Raw genomic sequence first — 24,342 nt, forward strand, 5'->3', positions numbered from 1 at the left:
GGGGAGTAGCTTCCCTTGTGGCCTTCCTGTGCGGGCGCCGATCGTGTGATGAGAACGATGGCTGAATTCGTCAGCGAAAGGATGTAAATCCGTAATTGCATGAGATGATGCTTCGCAGGTTGCTGTTGATTACATCTCGGGTTATGTGCAAACTGTGAAGTGCAACATTTCTAATTATCACTCCGTATCGTCGGGTACATTCCCCACAACTTCATCCCAGCGCGCACTCGGCCCAGCGCTGTCAAACTACAAACACGGAGCTGTGGTGACGTCTTCCTAAAGGAGAAGTCCGTTCGTTGTGTACCGATGTCGTGCTACAAATTTCCCACGTTTGAAAAACTTTCATATCGGCTGCATTCGGCCGCCTTATTATAGCTGGTGCGTCGGGCTTCTCAGCGCCTCGCCCGTCGCCCCCACGGATGGATGTCCTCGGGCCTTCTGAAATGCTCGATCATTTAGTTTACGGGCAAGCGAAACGCAGAGCTGTTACAATAGATTCCTCGTAAACTACTAATTATGTATATGACGTGAGAAATTGGGATTGCACACAACGATATGGCCGCCTACTGTGAGCCTACTGCAGGCTGTGTGCGCCTGCTTGATCGATTACCTTGAGCGAAAAGAAGGCGCCAATACCAAATATGCTCAATTATAATGATTGATAATTATGTATATGACGTGAGAAATCAAGGGACGCGATACAAGGTGTCAGTCATGAAGGGCAGGGACGCCAGCGGTGTGGTCATGAGCATGACATAAACACCGTGGAGGGGATTTCACGGCATCGGATCGGTTGTTGCCTTGAGCGTTTCAAAGCGCCGCCTGTGCGCCAAGACACAGTCGCAAGGAGGGTGATGGAGGTAATTGAAGCGCACTGCCCAGACGCCAAGTGGCGGCTTCGTGGATTGAAGCGCATTGCACACTCACGATTATGGATTCCCTTCCCCGGGTCACCAATGCTACCCATTCATTCGTACATCACCGACCAGATCGCATGATCCATAGTCACAGGTTTATGATGTGTACAAATACTTGTTCTGTCGGACAGAGCCGGCAGCTGTCTCATCAACGTGAATGGGACAGAGAGCGGCTCTGTCGCGTGGCACGCATTGCGAAATCAACACTCGCTCCAGCCAACCCCTCACCCGCCAGCCAGCCCCTCGCCCTCCATCCAACCCCTCGCCCTCCAGCCAGCCCCTCGCCCTCCATCCAGCCCCTCGCCCTCCAGCCAGCCCCTCGCCCTCCATCCAGCCCCTCGCCCTCCAGCCAGCCCCTCGCCCTCCATCCAACCCCTCGCCCTCCATCCAACCCCTCGCCCTCCATCCAGCCCCTCGCCCTCCAGCCAGCCCCTCGCCCTCCATCCAGCCCCTCGCCCTCCATCCAGCCCCTCGCCCTCCATCCAACCCCTCGCCCTCCATCCAACCCCTCGCCCTCCATCCAGCCCCTCGCCCTCCATCCAGCCCCTCGCCCTCCATCCAGCCCCTCGCCCTCCATCCAGCCCCTCGCCCTCCATCCAACCCCTCGCCCTCCATCCAACCCCTCGCCCTCCATCCAGCCCCTCGCCCTCCATCCAGCCCCTCGCCCTCCATCCAGCCCCTCGCCCTCCATCCAGCCCCTCGCCCTCCATCCAGCCCCTCGCCCTCCATCCAACCCCTCGCCCTCCATCCAGCCCCTCGCCCTCCATCCAACCCCTCGCCCTCCATCCAACCCCTCGCCCTCCATCCAACCCCTCGCCCTCCATCCAACCCCTCGCCCTCCATCCAGCCCCTCGCCCTCCATCCAGGGATTGGCTGGAGGGATAGAGGGAGTGAGAGAGGGAGGGAGAGAGGGGTGCAGGGAGGAATGGAGGCAAGGAGGGAGGGATGTAGGGAGGGATGGAGAGAATGGAGAGAGGTGGGGGGGTGGAGAGGGGGGATGGAGGGAGAAGGGGGAGTGGAGGGAGAAAGGGGGGGGGGTGGAGGGAGAGGGGGTATGGAGGGAGAGGGGGTATGGAGGGAGAGTCTCCCTACTAATCCCAGGGCTGGGCAGATGGAGGGTGACCCAGGAAGTGGATGGTGCTGAGCTTCGCCAGGACACGCCTCCACCCCCGCGCCGCGTCCTTCACTCGTATCCCTCCCCGAGCTCCTCCATCTGGCGCGCTCCCCCCGTCCCCATCGGCTCCCTCTTCGTCTCCACCCCTCTCTCTCTCTCTCCATCTCTCCCCGCGCGCCCCTCTGGCCGAGGCGGAGAGGAGCGGAGCCCCCTCGCACCCGGGTGAGTGGAGGAGATGCGGGGAGCCGCTCCCAGCGAGCCCCGCCAACCCCTCTCCCAGGCGCGGGGTACGCGGGAGGGAGATGGAGCGAGCGGGGCGGGCGCACCGCGGCGCTGTCCTCGATTTGTTTTCATCCCGGCATGTGACCCGTGCTGCTCTCTCCGTGCCTGTGCAACTGACATCTCCTGCGTGTGGCGCGCGTGTGTTTCTCTCCCTCCGTCTCTCTCCCTGTCTCTTCGTCTCTCCATTCGTGCTGCTCCGCCATCTCGCCGCGCGCGGTGCCGCTACGTCCGCGCGTCGATCCAAGCACAAACAATCCGCGGGGACCTCCACAGCGGAGACGGAGCGCGGATAGCGGCGCACTTCGCTCCTCGCGCGCTTTGTGCAGCTTCGCGTGTGCGTGAGTGCAGCTGGCAGCACCTGCCCCAAGTCTGGTGACGTGTGTTGGTGCGGCACCATGAGCTGGGTGCAGACTGCAGTGTCGACTGTCATGCCGTGTATGAGCCCCCGCTGCAAATGTCACCCAAGATGATGATAATCATAACCATCAGCTGCTGCTGCTGCTCTTGCTGCTGTTGCGTAAACAGCGCAGAGCGCGCCTCCACCCCAACATGCACGCGGTCGGACCGAGTGCAGCAAAGCTCTCTTCTCCACAGAGCTCTCTTCTTCACAGAGCTCTGCAGAGATGTCTTCACAAGGCTCTCAGAGCTCTCGGAGTGCAGGGCGCTGTCTCACTGCAGTGCGCTGTGCTGAATGCGGTGTACATCATCGAAGGAGTAGAATGTAGTTTGACGGGGTGCAGCGTGCGCTCTGTCGCTGTGTGCAGGTCTATCTGTGCGTGCACAGCCGTCTCAGACTGCAGGGTGCTGCTGTCTGTAAATAATAGCAGCCAAGGCGAGGGTTGCAGACCCAACCACGATACCCTGGCAGCCGTGTTGCTGGACACCGCTGAGCGAGGCCGGACAACTTGGCAGCATTTATTTAACAGGCCACGTCCTGCTGATGAGCACACGCAACAACAAAACACTCAACACGTTCGTCAATTACACTGTGGCCTGAAAAGGAAGCGTATATACAGTAATAAGGCAACGGTTCGGGCCATAGCCCTTTTTCATAGCACATATATAGGGTTCTGCTGATGAAGGTCCGAGAGTTTGAAGTCGGTCTCGGATTTGCGGTGTAGCTGTAACTCGGTGGGTTCAGGAGACGCAGAGGCCAATGGTGAGAGAAACTCGCCCATAGTCCACCACACAGGGGAGCCCCCCGCCCGTGGGATGGGGCCCTGCACTGCTCCCTGCAGCACCCCCCCCCCTTCCCGGCCCCCCCCCCCTTCCCGGCCCCCCCCCCTTCCCGGCCCCCCCCCCCCCCGGTCCCCCCCCTCTCCCGCCCCCCCTCCCTCCCGGCCCCCCCCCTCTCCCGCCCCCCCTCCCTCCCGGTCCCCCCCCCTCCCGGCCCCCCCCCCCTCTCCCGCCCCCCCCCTCCCGGTCACCCCCCTCCCGGCCCCCCCCCCCTCTCCCGCCCCCCCTCCCTCCCGGCCCCCCCTCTCCCGCCCCCCCCCTCCCGCCCCCCCCTCCCCCGCCCCACCCTCCCGGTCCCCCCCCCTCCCGGTCACCCCCCTCCCGGCCCCCCCCCCTCTCCCGCCCCCCCTCCCTCCCGGCCCCCCCTCTCCCGCCCCCCCCCTCCCGCCCCCCCCCTCCCCCGCCCCCCCCTCCCCCGCCCCCCCCTCCCGGTCCCCCCCCCGGTCCCCCCCCTCCCGGTCCCCCCCTCCCGGTCCCCCCCCCTCCCGGTCCCCCCCTCCCGGCCCCCCCCCCTCCCCGGTCCCCCCCCGGTCCCCCCCTCTCCCGCCCCACCTCCCTCCCGGTCCCCCCCCCTCCCGGCCCCCCCCCCTCCCGGTCCCCCCCCCCTCCCGGTCACCCCCCTCCCGGCCCCCCCCCCTCTCCCGCCCCCCCTCCCTCCCGGCCCCCCTCCCTCCCGGCCCCCCCCTCTCCCGCCCCCCCCCCTCCCGCCCCCCCCCTCCCCGCCCCCCCCTCCCGGCCCCCCCTCCCTCCCCCCCCTCCCTCCCTTCCAGCTCCCCTCTCACTCGCCTCCTCCCCTCTCCCTGTACGGCTCTCATCCCTCCCTCTGACCCTCTTCCTTTGACCTTCTCCCTGACCTCTGACTCCTCCTTTCCTTTGAACCCCCCCTCGCCGCCTCGTCCCCCTCCTTGACTTCCTCACCACACACGGCAAACGATTTTCGCATTCGGTTACCGGTTACGGGAGTGAGGAACCGGTAACCGATTCAAGCGGAATGTTTAGTGATGAATGCACCAATAGGCACGCGGGAACGCACAAACGCCACGGCGAGAGGGCCGAGTCACCATCCGCGCGGCGCGTTTGCTCCATCGGTCTCTGTTGAAGGGGAGAGACGCCGCCTCACGCCGCCCCTTGGCCTACTCCTCCTCCACGTTGACCAACCGTGCTGGTAAGTGGTGGGAATACCCACACTTTAGCCCACCGCACGCGATCTGCCCATCGACTGACTGCGGCGCACCCGTTCACGCTGCTGGGTGGCCGCAGGCAGCGGGGAGGGGGTTCAGGAACCCGTCCCGTCGTTGCGGCTGCCGCGCCGGGAGATGGAGTCGGAGCGGCGACCTCGGCCCGCACGGCGAGCGCGGTGGGGTGCCGCGCACCAATTGCACCACCGTGGCACCTGCCACGGACGCAGTCCCTTCACCGTTTCTTTCCGTTCCTTTAATGCGGTTACCAGTAACGCAAACAACCATTTGTAACCACCCCATAACCACCCCATTACCACCCCAGTCTCAACCCCGCACGAGAGAGTCCAGCACGCAGCGCGCTCGTGCGTCGTGGTGGACCGAGACGCCTGGGCCAGGGCGGGGGGGGGGGGGGCTGTGCAGAGGTGGCCCCGCGTGGCCCCTCGCGCTGGGCGGTGTGATCACTCGTGCGGCGCGCTGTGCGGTGATGCGGTCACGTGATCCACGTCATCCGTGAATAACACACACAGGGTAACACTGTGACACACACACACACACAGGGTAACACTGTGACACACACACACAGGGTAACACTGTGACTCTCACACACACACAGGGTAACACTGTGACACACACACACACACAGTGTAACACTGTGACACACACACACACAGGGTAACACTGTGACACACACACACACACAGGGTAACACTGTGACACACACACACAGGGTAACACTGTGACTCTCACACACACACAGGGTAACACTGTGACTCACACACACACACAGGGTAACACTGTGACACACACACACACAGGGTAACACTGTGACTCACACACAGGGTAACACTGTGACACACACACACAGGGTAACACTGTGACTCACACACACACAGGGTAACACTGACTCACACACACACACAGGGTAACACTGTGACACACACACACAGGGTAACACTGTGACACACACACACACACACAGGGTAACACTGTGACTCACACACACACACAGGGTAACACTGTGACTCACACACACAGGGTAACACTGTGACTCACACACACACACAGTGTAACACTGTGACACACACACACACAGGGTAACACTGTGACTCACACACACACAGGGTAACACTGTGACTCACACACACACACAGGGTAACACTGTGACTCACACACACACACACAGGGTAACACTGACTCACACACACACACACAGGGTAACACTGTGACACACACACACACAGGGTAACACTGTGACACACACACACACAGGGTAACACTGTGACACACACACACACAGGGTAACACTGTGAAACACACACACACAGGGTAACACTGTGACACACACACACACACAGGGTAACACTGTGACACACACACACAGGGTAACACTGTGACACACACACACACACACAGGGTAACACTGTGACACACACACACACAGGGTAACACTGTGACACACACACACACACAGGGTAACACTGTGACTCACACACACACACAGGGTAACACTGTGACACACACACACACACAGGGTAACACTGTGACACACACACACACACAGGGTAACACTGTGACTCACACACACACAGGGTAACACTGTGACACACACACAGGGTAACAATGGGACACACACACGCGTGCGATGTATGTTCTACTGTGTGTGTATTGTGTGGGTAATGTGAGTGTTGTGTGCGATGTCGGCATGGGATGTGGTTGAACGCTGCTGCTGCTCCTCGTTAACATTCAGTGCGGCAGGGCGCGTGCAGGGGGTGCAGCGATCGTGACGGCGATTGGTGATGTGATGTGTGACGTGATGGGTGTGCGATGTGATGATGGTGATGTGGGTGATGATGGTGATGTTTTGTACAGTCGCTGTGTAATTCCAGCCTGAAACGCGGTGCCATGAATAATGTCGCCTCGTTACATCCTGAGAATGTCCTCGTGATCATGCTCGCAGCCAGCAGCCTCGCAGCAGCATTACGGAAAATAGCGAGTGAGAACTGAAGCCATGGATACAGTGATGTGAGGGATGTGTGTTTGTATGGTGATAAGAGAGATGTGTGTTTGTGTGGTGGTGTGTATCTCACACAATTGTCACTGGGTCCTTCTAATTTTTGTGAATGATGAGAAAGATGCCAAAGCTTGACTTGTGTAAGCTTGCCACGTGTGCACGTCTGTGTGGTGTGTGTGCACGTCTGTGTGGTGTGTGTGCACGTCTGTGTGGTGTGTGTGCACGTCTGTGTGGTGTGTGTGCACGTCTGTGTGGTGTGTGTGCACGTCTGTGTGGTGTGTGTGCACGTCTGTGTGGTGTGTGTGCACGTCTGTGTGGTGTGTGTGCACGTCTGTGTGATGCGTGTGCACGTCTGTGTGGTGTGTGTGCACGTCTGTGTGATGTGTGTGCACGTCTGTGTGATGTGTGTGCACGTCTGTGTGATGTGTGTGCACGTCTGTGTGGTGTGTGTGCACGTCTGTGTGGTGTGTGTGCACGTCTGTGTGATGCGTGTGCACGTCTGTGTGGTGCGTGTGCACGTCTGTGTGGTGTGTGTGCACGTCTGTGTGGTGTGTGTGCACGTCTGTGTGATGTGTGTGCACGTCTGTGTGATGTGTGTGCACGTCTGTGTGATGGTGTGTCTGTCTGCTACATCAGAGGTGTAGAGAAATTCAAAAGGACCTACATCTCTGCTTTATTCATCTGGTCAAGGCCTATGATATCATCCATAGGCTAGGGCTTTGGGTCATGTTTCATGCTTTCAGGGTCCCTGACCTTCTGCTCACAATCATTAAGGGCCTTCACAATGGTGGCCAGGCCTGGGTAAAGCGCGTGGCCTGGAGTCGGCACCATTCTCTGTTCAGCTTGGGGCGTGACAGGGATGTCCTCTGGCTCCTGCATTATTTAATATATTTTTGAGACTGTAGTTCAAAAAGCTTTCCATGGCTGTACCGGAGGAATTTCCATCTGGTGCAGACATAATGGGAGGCAGATCGATGCATGTGCGCGGTAAAGGCATGGCTCCCTATTGATCAACCATATTGTGTATACTGATGATCTGGTAATTGCTGCTCACTCTGAAAATTAATTGAACCAACTGCTGCAGAACCTGGAACATACCATCAGCCCCACCAACACTAATCAGTTTTGTACCAGTTTAAAAGGGTAAAAACCTACTACTATATTTTGCCACTGGTAAAAGAGATCTCATAGTGTAAATGCTTACCCCGAGCTCTCAATACTCTGATATTGCACTGTGTTTGAGTTGTACACCTTCTGGTGTCATCTGGTTCAACACCAATGGGGACTAGGCTCTAAAGAAAGCTGTCTCGGGTGTGGGCCAATAAACTTCAAGGACAGTGCATATTATTATCATTATCAGAGTTGCTTCTTTTTGTTTGCTTTTTTGACTACTTGTGTTGTGGTTATTGCAAACATGATGCCTTGAATAAAGGTGTCAGTTTTGTACCAGTTTAAAAGGGTAAAAACCTACTACTAATCACCTGCCTAGGTATTTTATGTCAGGAAATACTCCACCCCCTCAACTTCCCATGAGTGATGGACTAGTCGTGGAGAGAGTGGAGATGTTGTTATACTTGAGCAATGTGCTTATAAGCAGGTGAAGTTTTTCAGCAAAGGTCTCACTCCGAATCAGTCGAGTGGCATCTTGTCATCAGCTGAAAAACACTACCTGGCCTGTCACTGCACATTAAGCCGTAGGCTTGTGAAACGTGGACCCCTCTAATGGAAAATCTGTGCCAGTTTGAAACATTCAGGCTAGCTTGTCTGCGATCCATCTTGGATTTAACCAGGCTGGATTGTGTGAATACTTTGAAAGATCTGGACACTTCCTGTTGGTGAGCTAATACAGCATGCAATGCTGCGTTGGCTGTGTCATGTAGCCTGCATGCGCAGCCACCGCATGCCGAAGCAGCTTCTGTTTGGCTGGATAAATAGGGCTAAACTGGTGTGGAATAGGTTAGAACAGATCGGTGGAAGGGTACAGGATGTGAAGCTGAGTAGACTTGCCGATGTCTGGTACCAGCCATGCCAAGATCGGTACGGCTGGTAAGGATTCTACTGGACAGTTGGAGGTAGTCACCCTCCAACAACAGCGAAGGGCAGAGGAGCGGCGCTTACAACGACGAGCAGAGTGCTGGGCAGATATAACACATCGAGTTGGGACAGTAGGCGGCACAGGTGGTGCATCTGTCATTCATCTCAAACCTTCAACCCATTGGCACCTCGGTCTATCCCATGACCTCCTGCCAGGAGCGAGCCTTCACTTGGTCTCAAAGTTCAACGAGCCTGGCACAAACGCTGTGGTGACGTCACCATCACTTGGTGGAAAATGGTGGCTGCTGTTGGTGCAGGTGGGGAGCGGTAGTGTAGTGGTTAGGGCGCTGTACTACGAACCCAGCGTCGGAAATTCGATTCCCGCGCAAGGCCAACACTAGTGATGATTATATTAACCAGTCTTGGGCCTCAAATTAGTACCTGGTGCGATGTGTAAATATCGGCATGAGGGAGCCAAAGGTGGCCACGCATGGTGCTGACCACCCTTATGGGCCGTGCCGGCCTTCATAGGTATTCGCACCTCCGATTAGCATGGTTGGCTACGTTCAATAGAAGTTCAACATGCATATACATACATGGGTGTTTGCTAGCAGCACTTTCCCCAACAGTCTGTTAAAGGCTCTACGGTCAATCTGTGTCTTTGTGTGGTGTGCAGTGCGGCACGAGGTGTGAGCTGTGACCCAGTGCACGATGTCTGTGACTTACGATGACTGCGCGGGCGTGGAGACATCAAGCGAGAGCTTCTGGGAGGTGCAGGATACACACACACGCGTGTACACATCACACAGACGTGTACACACGCGTGTACACATCACACAAACGTGTACACACGCGTGTACACATCACATAGATGTGTACACACGCGTGTACACATCACACAGGCGTGTACACACGCGTGTACACATCACACAAACGTGTACACACGCGTGTACACATCACACAGGCGTGTACAAACGCGTGTACACATCACACAAACGTGTACACACGCGTGTACACATCACACAGGCGTGTACACACGCGTGTACACATCACACAAACGTGTACACACGCGTGTACACATCACACAGGCGTGTACACACGCGTGTACACATCACACAGGCGTGTACACACGCGTGTACACATCACACAAACGTGTACACACGCGTGTACACATCACACAAACGTGTACACACGCGTATACACATCACACAGGCGTGTACACACGCGTGTACACATCACACAGGCGTGTACACACGCGTATACACATCACACAGACGTGTACACACGCGTGTACACATCACACAGACGTGTACACACGCGTGTACACATCACACAAACGTGTACACACGCGTGTACACATTACACAAACGTGTACACACGCGTGTACACATCACACAGGCGTGTACACACGCGTGTACACATCACACAGGCGTGTACACACGCGTGTACACATCACACAGGCGTGTACACACGCGTGTACACATCACACAGGCGTGTACACACGCGTGTACACATCACACAGGCGTGTACACACGCGTGTACACATCACACAAACGTGTACACACGCGTGTACACATCACACAAACGTGTACACACGCGTGTACACATCACACAAACGTGTACACACGCGTGTACACATCACACAGGCGTGTACACACGCGTGTACACATCACACAGGCGTGTACACACGCGTGTACACATCACACAGGCGTGTACACACGCGTGTACACATCACACAGGCGTGTACACACGCGTGTACACATCACACAGGCGTGTACACACGCGTGTACACATCACACAGGCGTGTACACACGCGTGTACACATCACACAAACGTGTACACACGCGTGTACACATCACACAAACGTGTACACACGCGTGTACACATCACACAGGCGTGTACACACGCGTGTACACATCACACAGGCGTGTACACACGCGTGTACACATCACACAAACGTGTACACACGCGTGTACACATCACACAGGCGTGTACACACGCGTGTACACATCACACAAACGTGTACACACGCGTGTACACATCACACAGGCGTGTACACACGCGTGTACACATCACACAGGCGTGTACACACGCGTGTACACATCACACAAACGTGTACACACGCGTGTACACATCACACAGGCGTGTACACACGCGTGTACACATCACACAAACGTGTACACACGCGTGTACACATCACACAGGCGTGTACACACGCGTGTACACATCACACAGGCGTGTACACACGCGTGTACACATCACACAAACGTGTACACACGCGTGTACACATCACACAGGCGTGTACACACGCGTGTACACATCACACAGATGTGTACACACGCGTGCACACATCACACAGGCGTGTACACACGCGTGTACACATCACACAGGCGTGTACACACGCGTGTACACATCACACAGGCGTGTACACACGCGTGTACACATCACACAGGCGTGTACACACGCGTGTACACATCACACAGGCGTGTACACACGCGTGTACACATCACACAGGCGTGTACACACGCGTGTACACATCACACAGGCGTGTACACACGCGTGTGTACACATCACACAGGCGTGTACACACGCGTGTGTACACATCACACAGGCGTGTACACACGCGTGTGTACACATCGCACAGATGTGTACACACGCGTGTACACACGCGTGTGTACACATCACACAGATGTGTACACACGCGTGTACACATCACACAGGCGTGTACACACGCGTGTACACATCACACAGGCGTGTACACACGCGTGTGTACACATCACACAGGCGTGTACACACGCGTGTACACATCACACAGGCGTGTACACAGGCGTGTACACATCACGTAATGGATTAAGGCCTGCCCACGACATGGCCACCTGTCTCGTGGTCCAGTGCCACTCCCATCCACCCCACTCCTCCTGCACGCGGACCGATCTCGTTGCTCCGTCTCCACGGCAGCTGTGTTCTTGGGAACGATCGCTGGACATCTGCAAAAAAGAGATTCCTAGCTCATCGGATTCCTCCAAATCAAGATTCTGACTCCTGTGGCTGCCGTTCCATCACCGGTCTCCTCCATCGCCCCCCCCCCACCCTGACAGGTGGGGAATTACAAGCGGACGGTTAGACGCATCGACGACGGATACCGGCTCTGCAACGACCTCATGGCCTGCATCCAGGAGCGGGCCAAGATTGAGAAGGTCTACTCCCAGCAGCTCACCGACTGGACCAAGAAGTGGAAAACGCTGATCGAGCGCGGTGAGATGCACCACAAAGTCCCATGCCGGTTCGAACCTGGCGGCAGCCCTGGTAATCACTGGTGTTTGATAACTGTAACATTGCTACGTGCCGCCTGCTTCCCAGGAGACGTTAAATATCCCCTTATGGCATCGTGTGCTACTCAATGAGGATCATACACACAAGCAATCATCGCCTCCTACTTGCAGCAGCGTTCAGATGCTCTCGAGTTGCGTGCCGCGTGTAAAGCGCTCTTGAGACGCCGCCATGGCGTGAATGAACCATCGTCATCATCGTCACACGCATCTCTCTCGCACCAGGGCACGACAGGTCTCCCTACACCAGCAAAGACAAAAATCCCCCGTCTAGCCTTAACAGACTGTCGGGCCAAATGCTGTTAGCGAGCACCTATGAAGGTGAGCACGGTACACGAGGAGGTGGGCGGCCAGCACCACGCTCGACCACCTTTGTTTCCCCAGAGGGAATGTTTACTACACACCGCACCAGGTACTCATTTGAGGTTGAGTCGACGTAGGGGAAGCCAAGAACCGGTTCAGATATTCGTTACTGGTATTGACCGTGAGTGGGAATCGAACTCGGGTCGCCCGGTTAGAGTAGATGCCTATAGGCAACACCGCGTCCTCGCAGTGTACTGACGTCGCATGCAGTGAACGAGTAAAGACGCCTGTATGTGTCCGGCTCGTCTCGGTGAAACGCCGGTGGAAAAACACCACCCATGCCATGTTGGCACGGCTCGGGTGTGCAGGAGAAAGTGGTATCGGTGGCGAATGGCGCTGGTGGTGGCGGCCGCCGCTGTTGTGGTCATTGTGTAGGCCCGCAGTACGGCTCCATGGAGCGCGCGTGGCAGGCCCTGATGACGGAGGCCGACAGGGTGAGTGACCTCCACCACGAGATGAGAAACCAGATCAACAACGAGGACCTGGAGAAAATCAAGAACTGGCAGAAGGACACTTTCCACAAGCAGCTTATCGGTGGCTTCAAGGAGACCAAGGAGGCGGAGGACGGCTTCCGGAAGGCGCAGAAGCCCTGGGCCAAGAAGCTCAAGGAGGTTCGGAAACAAATCATGGCTTTGATATTAAAATAATTGTGGGCGAAGTCCTGCGGCCTCACTTCTTGTGGCCGCAGTGAACTCGCACCACTCACGAGGGGCAATACAGAACACACGTACTAGTATTGTGTGTGTACCCCGTGTGTGTGTGTACCCCGTGTGTGTGTGTGCTCCGTGTGTACACACTCTGTGCGTGCGTACCTGATCCGGTGCACGGCGCAGCTGGAGGTGCTCAAGAAGGCCTACCATCTGGCGTGCAAGGAAGAGCGTCTGGCCGTGAGCCGCGAGACCTCCACCAAGAGCGACCCCGGCGCGCCGCCCGACCAGGCGAAGAAGCTCTCGGACAAAGTTGAGAAGTGTCGACAAGACACTCAGAAGGTGTGGGGCACAGCGTGGGTAACGGCGGGGAGAAAGGGCACGATTGGCGCCTAATCTTGCATCAAACCGACCGGCATCTGTCAAAACGGCAGCGTTTGGTTTACCAAGCCTCGCCTGCTGGTGAGATCCATGAAGTGGAAACCAGTCCAGGGTTTTGTTTGATTAAATGATGCTGCTCGATGATATCGGTCTGGAAAGCTCCGGGGCCGATGTGGAAGCACGAAACAGTTTTGCGTATATTGCCTCTCGCTAACATTGGCTCAATTACAGCAATAATGATTGGGATGATAGTTGGTGCCGAGCCATGAGGTCGTGAGGTCGAGGTGCAGAATTAATAAATTAATGGAGGGATGATGGTCACCACCCATGTGCTCTGTAGAGGACCCATTGGGCATTGTTGCTGTGAAATCATTCTGAATGTGCAGCGCGTTCAAACCGAGTACCATACGCGAGGCATTTAGCGGAGAAAGTCTATCGTGTGAACTTGTGCATGCGTGAAGGAGCCACACCAGGTTGAGCAAACATCCGTGTGTCTGCTGATGCCGCGTGACTTGATCCCCTGACACTTGTCTCACGTTGTCTTTTGAAAGTAGAATTCTCGATTTCAAGACGACGTCTCTTATCCCCATGACTACCGAGCAGCTTAGGCGTTTGCCCGTCCGTCCATCGCCCGTGCAGTTCTCCGTGTCCAGAGACTCGTTATCTTGTTATCTCGCGATTAACTCTGCGGTGGGCTGTACCAACAGTGTCAAGATTGGCCTTCTTGGAAGAGGCTCGCGAAGGTAGCTACTGGGTAGTTGAATGCAGTCGCCCTCCAGCAACAGCGGAGGGCGGATGAGCGATGCTCACAACAACGAGCAGAGCGCCGGGAGTCTAAAACACAGCAATTTGGCACAGTAGGGGGGCATAGGTGGTGCATCTGCCAGTCATCTCAGTCATTCAATCCGTGGCACTTCGGTCTTTCCCGTGACCTCTTGCCAGCAGCGAGCCTTCCACATTTCACGTGGCCTCAAAGTGCACCTGGCCTGGCACGGGCGCCGTGGTGATGTCACTGTCACTTCGTGGCCAATGGTGGTTGTGTTGGTATGTGGGGTGCTGTGTGTGTGGTGTGGGTGTATAAAATAGGAGCGTGCTCAAGGTTACCAGATGTCCTGAAGGACAGTACTTTTTACTTGTCCTTTAATATGATAAACTGTCCTTTATAAGGATGCACAAATGTCAGTAACATTAAAGCACGGGACGTGTGATGTTGCACACTGGAAAATATGGAGCGGGGAACGTAGCCGTGACTTCAGATGCAATCGCAGCCCGGAGCGGCACTTCACGCGCCTGCGTCTCCAGATGCTGTGCTCGCGCAGCGCGATGCAGGCGCCTTGGGGACACGGCCTTTACTGGCCCGCGTTCGAGGCCTCAATGCGAGTCCCTCTATGGGTCTCTATGTGAGGCAGGGGAGAACAGAACGGTCTTGATCCTGGACTTAAACATGGGCAGAGTTTACAGCACGGGACAGCAAAGGGGAATGACAGAGCTCCCACTGAGCGAGGCTTGACTGGAGGCTCCGACACGAAGCCTCGGTTGCCGGAGTGGAGGGCAGTAGAGTGAGATGAGTGGGGAGAGTTTGGCATTGGCGAGTCTATGGAAGATCTTGAAGATGGTGAGTGCGATTTTGTAGTTGATCCGGGAGTGGATTAGGAGCCGGTGGAGGGATGAGAGTAATGCGGAGGATTTTGGCAGTAACATTGTGAATGATCTGAAGTTGGGAGCCGAGGGAAAGGGACGGCTGAAGGAATGACGAGTCTGTAAATAGGCAGTGGTCACCGATGCTGCTGCTGCTGCTGCTGTTAAAGCAGAGGACATCGAGTGGGATTGGGCAACAGGACTCATCATGGGAACAGTTGATGAGAGATGAGAAGCAAAACTCGCTACGGAGTGAAGATTGAGTGCTGAGAAGAGAGGCAAAGGGAGATGGCGGAAGGGACGGCAGCAGAGAGACGACATGACACCGGAGTTGGGAGGTCACGACCGGGCTCGGAGGAGAATGTCTTTCCCCAGCAGTGGGGAGTTACTGGCCGACAATAACAACACACAACAACATTTCCACTCGTCTGCAGGGAGTTGCGGTAGTCAAATGAGGATGCGACGATGATGATGATGAGGGCTCTCCACTCACAGGCGAAGGAGCGCTATGAGAAGGGGCTGGAGGAGATGGGCCGGCACACGCCACAGTACACGGAGAACATGGAGGCCGTGTTCGAGACGTGTCAGCAGCTGGAGCTCAAGCGCCTCTCCTTCCTCAAGGAGGTGCTCATGGACATCCAGCGCCACCTCGACCTCTCCACCAACTGCAGGTGGGAGCTCGGCCACGGCTCAGCCGGCCCCCGGGCAGTCTGCTCTCTCTGGCCTCACGACGGGCCGGGTTTTTTGGTCGCCACAGAAACGGAGCGATGCAATCATTTTAAACGTTACTATTGGCAGAGTCGTGAGTGGACTTAGCCGACAGTAATTGGGATGGAGGTGAAAACAGAGTGGACGGTGGAGTTATGGGGCCGCACGCGGCATCGTACACCTGGGCCTCCAGGAGCCCACCGACACGGCACAGTCTGCAGCCTGGTCGCAAATGGGCAGCGCAGCCTACAGCCTCACAGTCCAACCTAGAGCCAGCCTCACAGTCCAACCTAGAGCCAGCCTCACAGTCCAACCTAGAGCCAGCCTCACAGTCCAACCTAGAGCCAGCCTCACAGTCCAACCTAGAGCCAGCCTCACAGTCCAACCTAGAGCCAGCCTCACAGTCCAACCTAGAGCCAGCCTCACAGTCCAACCTAGAGCCAGCCTCACAGTCCAACCTAGAGCCAGCCTCACAGCCCAGCGTAAAGCTGGACTGTGAGGCTGTCGAGCTGTGGACACAACCACCGAGCGACTGTTGGATCCCTTCATGGGGTTGCGAGGTTGGGGCGCGAGGCCAGGAGCCCGCACAGTTTCTACCTCATGCTGCTCATCGGGGTGCAGTGGTGTTGTGTCGAGTGGCGTTGTTTGTAGTGTAGTTGTGTGTAGTGGTGTTGTTTGTGTTCTATATAGTGGTGTTGTTTGTGTTGCGTGTAGTTGTGTGCAGTGGTGTGTTGTAGTGTAGTTGTGTGCAGTGGTGTTGTTTGTGCCTCGTGTTTCCCAGCTACGCTAACGTCTACCGGGATTTCCGGCAGTCGATTCTGACGGCGGACGAGCAGGACGACCTCAAGTGGTTCGCGGCAAATCACGGCACCGGCATGGCCACGAACTGGCCCGCGTTCGAGGTGAGACGAGTTCACTCCGCCGCCACAATCATCAGCGGCCACGCTCGATCCGCTGCCGGATGAGGGCCTTCCCAAGCAGCCACCAACCCTTTACGATCCCTGTCGCACCAACTCGTTGTATCACTCCGTCTCCTCGTAGGACACAACCCCGGAGCGTGTTCCCTCATTAATTTTGGCCGCTGGCCGGCAACCCTCCGAGCCGTAGTGATGCACCGTGCCCACGCCCGCTTGCGTTCGGCAATCGCGCGGACGATGTAATCCACCTGTGGTTCCGCCACCGTGTGGCTGATTTGAGCGGTGAAGCAAATCCATGGTCGTCCATTGATAGTTACCCCACTCGGATCATAATCTGGGGAAAGAGCTCCGGCGCGCGCCTTCGGGCTGCGCCGCCGCACCGTCCGGCACGACGTCCGACGTTTTTCTCTACGCTCCAGAAGATATAGCCGAACATGCCATCTCTGGACGGTGAATCCAGTGTGCGAACCGTTGCCGTGGAGGTGCCCGTTGTTCGTAAAAAAATAAAAACCGAGAAAAAGAGAGCGACGGGATCGCAAACACGGGGATGCGTGTTTGTGGGCGGCAGGAGTACTCGCCGGACGCTCCACAGACCACGAGCCGCAAGGAGAAGGGGGGAGGGCTACGCAAGACGGCCGAGGGGGGGGTGGCGCAGGGCCCCACGGAGTCGCCCAGCGTCCACGGAGGCTCGGCACGGTGAGAGCAGCGCAGAGACACCCAGAGCGGAGACGCCCAGTGTAGAGAGAGACACTGGAAACAACAACAACAAGCACACTCGGCACAGCAAAGAGCAATTGCACACATACCAACCACACCAACCATAGATGTACACCCACTACTCGCACTGAGCAGGGAAAGACACACGCACCACAGTTATATTACATGCTGCGGAGACATGCGCAACTACAGCCACACGCCTTAAATACAAAAAAAAATGCAAACCTTGTCCAAGATCCCACAAGTTAATCTCGGTTCCCTGTGCCATCACTCACTGCGCATTGCACAACTAAATCACGTGCGTATGTGCGCGTGTGTATATGTGAGCTACGATGCGCCGGGCGGCTAAAATGCAGCAAGTTGAGACAGTAGGGGGAACAGCTGGTGCATCTGTGAGTCATCTCCGTCAGTCAAGCCATGGCACCCCTGAGTATTTTGCGTGCTTTGTCAGCAAGTCTTTGACATTTAACGTGGCCTCAAAGTGCACCTAGCCTGGCACAGGTGCCGTGGTGACGTCACCGCTACTTAGAGGCGAACGGCGGGTGTTGTTGTACTACAAACCAGGCGACCCAAGTTCGATTCCTGCTCACGGCGAACACCGGTGACGATTATCTGAATCGGTTTTGGGTCTCCCCTAGGTCGACTCGGCCTTAAAGGAGTACCTGGTTCGGTGTGTACATTGTCACTGGGGAGACAAAGGCGGCCGGGCAAGATCCTGGCCATCTATCCTCTCGTGTACTGTGCCGACCTTCATAGGTGCTGCGAGCTAGCAGCACTTGCCCCAGCAATCTGTCAAGGCTATAAGTGAGACCTTTGTCTTTGTCTCACGCGCCGCGGGTCTCAGCGCGAGCACGAGCGAGGCGTCCGGCCCGGCGGACTGGTCCGATGACGACACGCCGCTCGCAAGGGGTGGTTCTTCTGGGGGACGCAGCAACGGGGATAAGAACCCCTTCGACGAGGCGGACGGGGGGTCCGCGGCCGGCTCCGGGAATGGCGGAGGCCGAATCCGTGCCCTCTACGACTACCAGGGCCAGGAGCAGGACGAGCTCAGCTTCAAAGCCGGTGCGGGACGCCGGCATCACCAGCACCACCACCACCACTACTACCAACACCACCACCACTACTACCACTACTACCAACACCACTACTACCACTACCACCACTACTACCACTACTACCAACACCACTACTACCACTACCACCACTACTACCACTACTACCAACACCACTACTACCACTACCACCACTACTACCAACACCACCACCACTACTACCACTACTACCAACACCACTACTACCACTACCACCACTACTACTACCAACACCACTACTACCACTACCACCACTACTACCACTACTACCAACACCACTACTACCACTACCACCACTACTACCAACACCACCACCACTACTACCACTACTACCAACACCACTACTACCACTACCACCACTACTACCAACACCACTACTACCACTACTACCACTACCACCACTACTACCACTACTACCAACACCACTACTACCACTACCACCACTACTACCAACACCACCACCACTACTACCACTACTACCAACACCACTACTACCACTACCACCACTACTACTACCAACACCACTACTACCACTACCACCACTACTACCACTACTACCAACACCACTACTACCACTACCACCACTACTACCAACACCACCACCACTACTACCACTACTACCAACACCACTACTACCACTACCACCACTACTACCACTACTACCAACACCACTACTACCAACACCACTACTACTACTACTACCACCAACATCAACCACTACTCTTACCAACACCACTACCACCACTACTACCACTACTACCAACACCACTACTACCACTACCACCACTACTACCAACACCTCCACCGCTACTACCACCACCTCCACCACTACCACTACTACCAACACCACTACTACCACTACCACCACTACTACCACTACTACCAACACCACCACCACTACTACCACTACTACCAACACCACTAGTACTACTACTACCACCAACATCAACCACTACTGTTACCAACACCACTACCACCACTACTACCACTACTACCAACACCACTACTACCAACACCACTACTACCTCCACTACTACCAACACCACCACCACCACTACTACCAACACCACTACCACCACTACTACCACTACTACCACTACTACCAACACCACTACTACTACTACCAACATCAACCACTACTGTTACCAACACCACTACCACCACTACTACCAACACTACTACTACCACCACCACTACTACCAACACCACTACTACCAACACCACTACCACCACTACTACCACCACTACTACAACCACTACTACTACCACTACTACTACCAACACCACTACCACCGCTACCAACACTACTATTACCAACACCACTACCACCACTACTACTACCAACACCACTACCACCACTACTACTACCAACACCACTACCAACACCAACACCACTACCACCACTACTACTACCACCACCACTACCGCCACTACTACTACCTCCACTACTACCAACACCACTACTACCAACACCACTATTACCTCCACTACTGCTACCAACACCACTACTTCCACCACTACTGTTACCAACATCACTACCTCCACTACGACCAACACCACTACTACATCCACTACTACTAACACCACTACCAACATTACTGCTACCAACACCAATACTACCAACACCACTACTACCACTACCAACACCACTACTACCACTACCAACACCAATACTACCAACACCACTACTAACTCTACCAACACCAATACTAACACTACCAACACCACTACTACCACTACTTCCACTGCTACCAACACCAATACTAACACTACCAACACCAATACTACCAACACCACTACTACCACTACCAACACCACTACTACCACTACCAACACCAATACTACCAACACCACTACTAACACTACCAACACCAATACTAACACTACCAACACCACTACTACCACTACCTCCACTGCTACCAACACCAATACTAACACTACCAACACCAATACTACCAACACCACTACTACCAACACCACTGCTACCACTACCTCCACTGCTACCACTGCTACCAACACCACTACCAACATTACTGCTACCAAAACCAATACTAACACTACCAACACCAATACTACCAACACCACTACTACCAACACCACTGCTACCACTACCTCCACTGCTACCACTGCTACCAACACCACTACCAACATTACTGCTACCAACACCAATACTAACACTACCAACACCAATACTACCAACACCACTGCTACCACTACCTCCACTGCTACCACTACCTCCACGACTACCACTGCTGTGGTAGTCGTGGAGTGGCGAGTGGTCGTGTAGCGGCTAACGCTGCACCGCGCTACAAATCCACGAACCCAGTTCGATTCCCGCTCACCACTAATAACGGTGCTAATATCTGAACCGGTCCTGGACTTCTCCTAGGTCGACTCGGCTTTGAAAAAACGAGTACTTGGTGTAGTGTGTACACATCATCAACGGGCAGAAAAATACGGTCGGGCATGGAGCTGGCCACCCACCCCCTTGTGTGGTGTGCTGGTCCTCACGAACAGCACTTGCCCCTATGGTCTGTTAAAGGCTACACTGGGTATCTTTGTCTTTGTGCACCTGCGCAGGCGACGAGCTGACCAAGCTGGAGGAGGAGGATGAGCAGGGCTGGTGCAAGGGCCGCATGGACGATGGGACGGTCGGTCTCTTTCCTGCCAACTACGTGGAGGACATCTGAAGCCCCTCCAAGCGACGCATGGGCACCGCCCAGCGGTGTCCGTGCCGGCGGCCTGCACGGATGCACGAGCTGAGCGTGCACTTTCGTAACTCGCAAAGCCCCGCGTGCGTGCGTGCAGCGTGCGTGCGCGCGTGTGGACGTGCACGGATGTACACACTCGGAGTGCACGTCCACGCGTGGTTGTACGTACTCGCTGACCTGAAGGGGATAAACACGACCGTGTACATGGACACACACCACACATCTGTGCAATGGAACATACGCCCGCACGCACGAACAGTGGCCGCACCACTGCCCCTTCCGTGCTGGTTTGTCCAGGACTTAAATACAGCATCGAATACTGCCATAGTCACAGCCTATTCACCTGTACAGAACGTAGCTGAGGTAATTTAATATCGGGTCGCTGGAATAGAGGGGTTTATTTGCCCAGTAGCTGGGGAGGAGGCGCCGCACGTCGGAGCCCCCCCCTCCCCCCCCCCGTGCTTCGTGTGCATGAATGGTGCGTGGCTTGTGACGTGTGCTGCATGACGTCCATGGTGCTTCTTGTCTCGAGCGCGCGCGCCGCGCGCACACCCTCTGCACTTCCAGTCCCGCGGGATCCTAACCCCCTCGGGGGTAAAGGTGCAGCCGCTGCAACCGCCGACTCGCGCCCCTGCTGGCGGAAGGGGCCTCCGCCAGGGGGAGTTCCGCGCGGCGTGAGGTCCGCCGGGCCACGACGACCACGCGTGGTGGGAGCGGTGGACGTTCCGGCGCGGTGGGGAAAGCGACTTGGGAATCGCGAGACGTGGGCGCGTGCCACCAGATGGGTCCCCGCACCCGCTCGTGAAGTTCCACCGCTGACGACTCTTATCCGTGACAAAGTGGGGGGGGAGGGGGGGGCGAACTTCGCAGATCCTGTCCGTGATCTTCCCAGGAACCGGCAGGCACCATTCTCTTTGTAGGACGCTTCCAGCTTCCAAAGTGTGTGTCTGTGGCCTACATAGGGACATGGGCCTAGGTTACACGGCAAGGGCCTCCGTCCAGCACAAGCAGAGAAAATGGTTCCGGGCCTTAAACGCTGGAGGAGCAGCACAAAGCTTTGACGGCACGTGCAGTAAATACTCTGAACATTGCTTGTGCTCACCTCCCTGGCTTTCCACATTGACATTGGGAATCCCCGTCCGTGTCACAACCGGGAGGCCCTCAAGAGCAAGTGGGGAGGCGACGAGACGACTCTAGTCGCTGGCAAAAACCAACTGCACGGTTACGTTGACCCCACCAAACCTCCCCCCCCCCATCCTCCCCCCCCCAATAAGAAATAGCGACACGCACAGGGGTGCTGCTTTCAAACAGCAGGAGGGTCCGACTCCCATCGTGTCTTGCGTGCACGTCACGTGACCCCCACATTGCATGTGCAGTACTCGCTGCATGTTGGGGTGGCCCCATTGTTCAACTCTGAGTTACAGCCATACTTTTTTCAATGGCGATACACCCAAACATGCAGCCCTTGAGCGGGTGGTCTGGACAAGGCTGAGCGTATTGCGCACGCAATGTGCTGGTCACATGATATGCACACAAGGCACTATGGGAGTCGGGTGGTGAACAGCATACCTTTGTGTTTATATATGTATGTGGTGATGCAGCGTTGGCAGTGGTGCACAAGCATGTATAACAACGCCCTAAATGGTGAATAAGACTGGCCTTAAAATGAATAATACAACATACGACGTTTCGTGCAATCGTCCTTAATGGCACACAGATAAAGAACGAACGTCGCCTGTTGTGCATCGTTTTTCCTTTCAAGACCATGGCGTTATGAACGCACGCGTTGGGTTCTGTGCTGTGTGGACCTTCCTGCTGCGAGGGGATTTCCCATCGTTTACCGACAGGATGGCCATGGTCGGCCGTGGACGCGGGCCCACGCGGCCCGCGTCTACGTGTGCGGCGGTGACGCGCGGCCAAGGGGCCTCCGCCCTGGAAGCGGCTGTCGAAAACCGTTCCGTGCGCTTTCACCCTCCCAACACGTGTTATTTTTATTCCATGGAAAAGTCACTTACACTTTAGTCCATAAGTGTGTGCAGCCGCACACTTCTCAGTGCCCAGTCCACACTCCTTGCTTCAGAGGCCGCTTCATGGACGTGCCATTTGCGTTCAGAGTTTCTGCGGCCGCTCCGGGCCGAGTCGGTGTCGGGGCAGAGGGGCGCGACGCTCCCTGCGGCTGGGATCGGGGACGGGATGGAATACAGGGAGGTCACTGCGGTTTGCGTCCTCGTTCTAGCGTTATTTATATTGATCGTGAATGTGGAATGGGTTCGTGTTCGATGGTCCCGGGTTGTTGTGGATCGGGTTTTGGGGTTCTTGCCGTCGAGTTGGATGGCCGCCGTGTGACTACACGGGCAGCGAAGTGGCTCGCACTGTCGGGGTCGCAGACACGACAGGAGTGGGATTTGTGTTATTGGCTAAGGGTTCGTGCATTGGGGTCATGGTTCATGTGATGAAGTTCACGTCTTAGGTTCAGGGCTTGTTCTAGGGTCGGGGTTTGTGCGTTTAGGGTTAGGGCTTGTTATCGTGTGAGGATTCACGTTTTGGGATTCCGTAAGTCGGGCAGGGCATTCTCAATTAGAAGTCTTCTCATTGTGACGACCACTCTGACCCGCCAGAGTGTGGTGAGCATGAGAGTGTTCCACTGAACTGTGCTTGTCTTTTCCACAACCCCATGACGACATTTTCTCTGTTAACGTCTGTGGTCCCGGTCACCTCGACCCCCCTCCCCCGTGCAGCCGTGCTCTGTAGTTCGTGATCGCCGTAGATTGAAGCAATACGTTGAGTAGTGCCGTAGGCTCGTCCATGTGCTCGTTTTTTGCTGTAACTTTACCATTAAATCTATAAGAAATGTGATAAATATAAAATACAATTTCTTGAGTATATTAAAGTGATACATGAGAGATGATTTGCTGGTCAATGTGAATTATAATGAACAATGTCGTAAAATAAAAATTTAAAATCTGTTCGTGTGGAGGCTTTAGGGTGGATTATCAGGTCAAGTATACGACAGGATCGTGACTGGTGGTGGTGGTGGTGGCGGCAAGTGCCTCGGGGAGGCCTTC

At 55.8% G+C, this 24,342-nt stretch overlaps 1 protein-coding gene across 2 annotated transcripts; it reads left to right on the forward strand.

Moving 5' to 3' along the window:
* Positions 1 to 2,050: 2,050 nt before the first annotated feature.
* Positions 2,051 to 24,243, forward strand: PACSIN1 (protein kinase C and casein kinase substrate in neurons 1). Of its 2 annotated transcripts, none has more exons than XM_061564797.1 (10): positions 2,051 to 2,253; positions 9,452 to 9,546; positions 11,874 to 12,030; positions 12,843 to 13,078; positions 13,301 to 13,456; positions 15,629 to 15,804; positions 16,623 to 16,743; positions 17,327 to 17,454; positions 18,320 to 18,537; positions 21,147 to 24,243. In XM_061564797.1, exons 2-10 carry the CDS (start codon positions 9,487 to 9,489, stop codon positions 21,254 to 21,256), a joined length of 1,362 nt encoding a protein of 453 aa, XP_061420781.1. In that variant the 5' UTR covers positions 2,051 to 2,253; positions 9,452 to 9,486; the 3' UTR covers positions 21,257 to 24,243. The 2 variants fall into 2 exon arrangements, with proteins under 2 accessions (XP_061420781.1, XP_061420782.1); XM_061564798.1 differs by lacking the exon at positions 2,051 to 2,253 and adding an exon at positions 4,445 to 4,714.
* Positions 24,244 to 24,342: the final 99 nt, after the last annotated feature.

Source organism: Lethenteron reissneri, chromosome 33, assembly GCF_015708825.2.
Source record: "Lethenteron reissneri isolate LAM-NWPU_2019-01 chromosome 33, ASM1570882v1, whole genome shotgun sequence".
In the NCBI taxonomy this organism is placed as follows: domain Eukaryota; kingdom Metazoa; phylum Chordata; class Hyperoartia; order Petromyzontiformes; family Petromyzontidae; genus Lethenteron; species Lethenteron reissneri.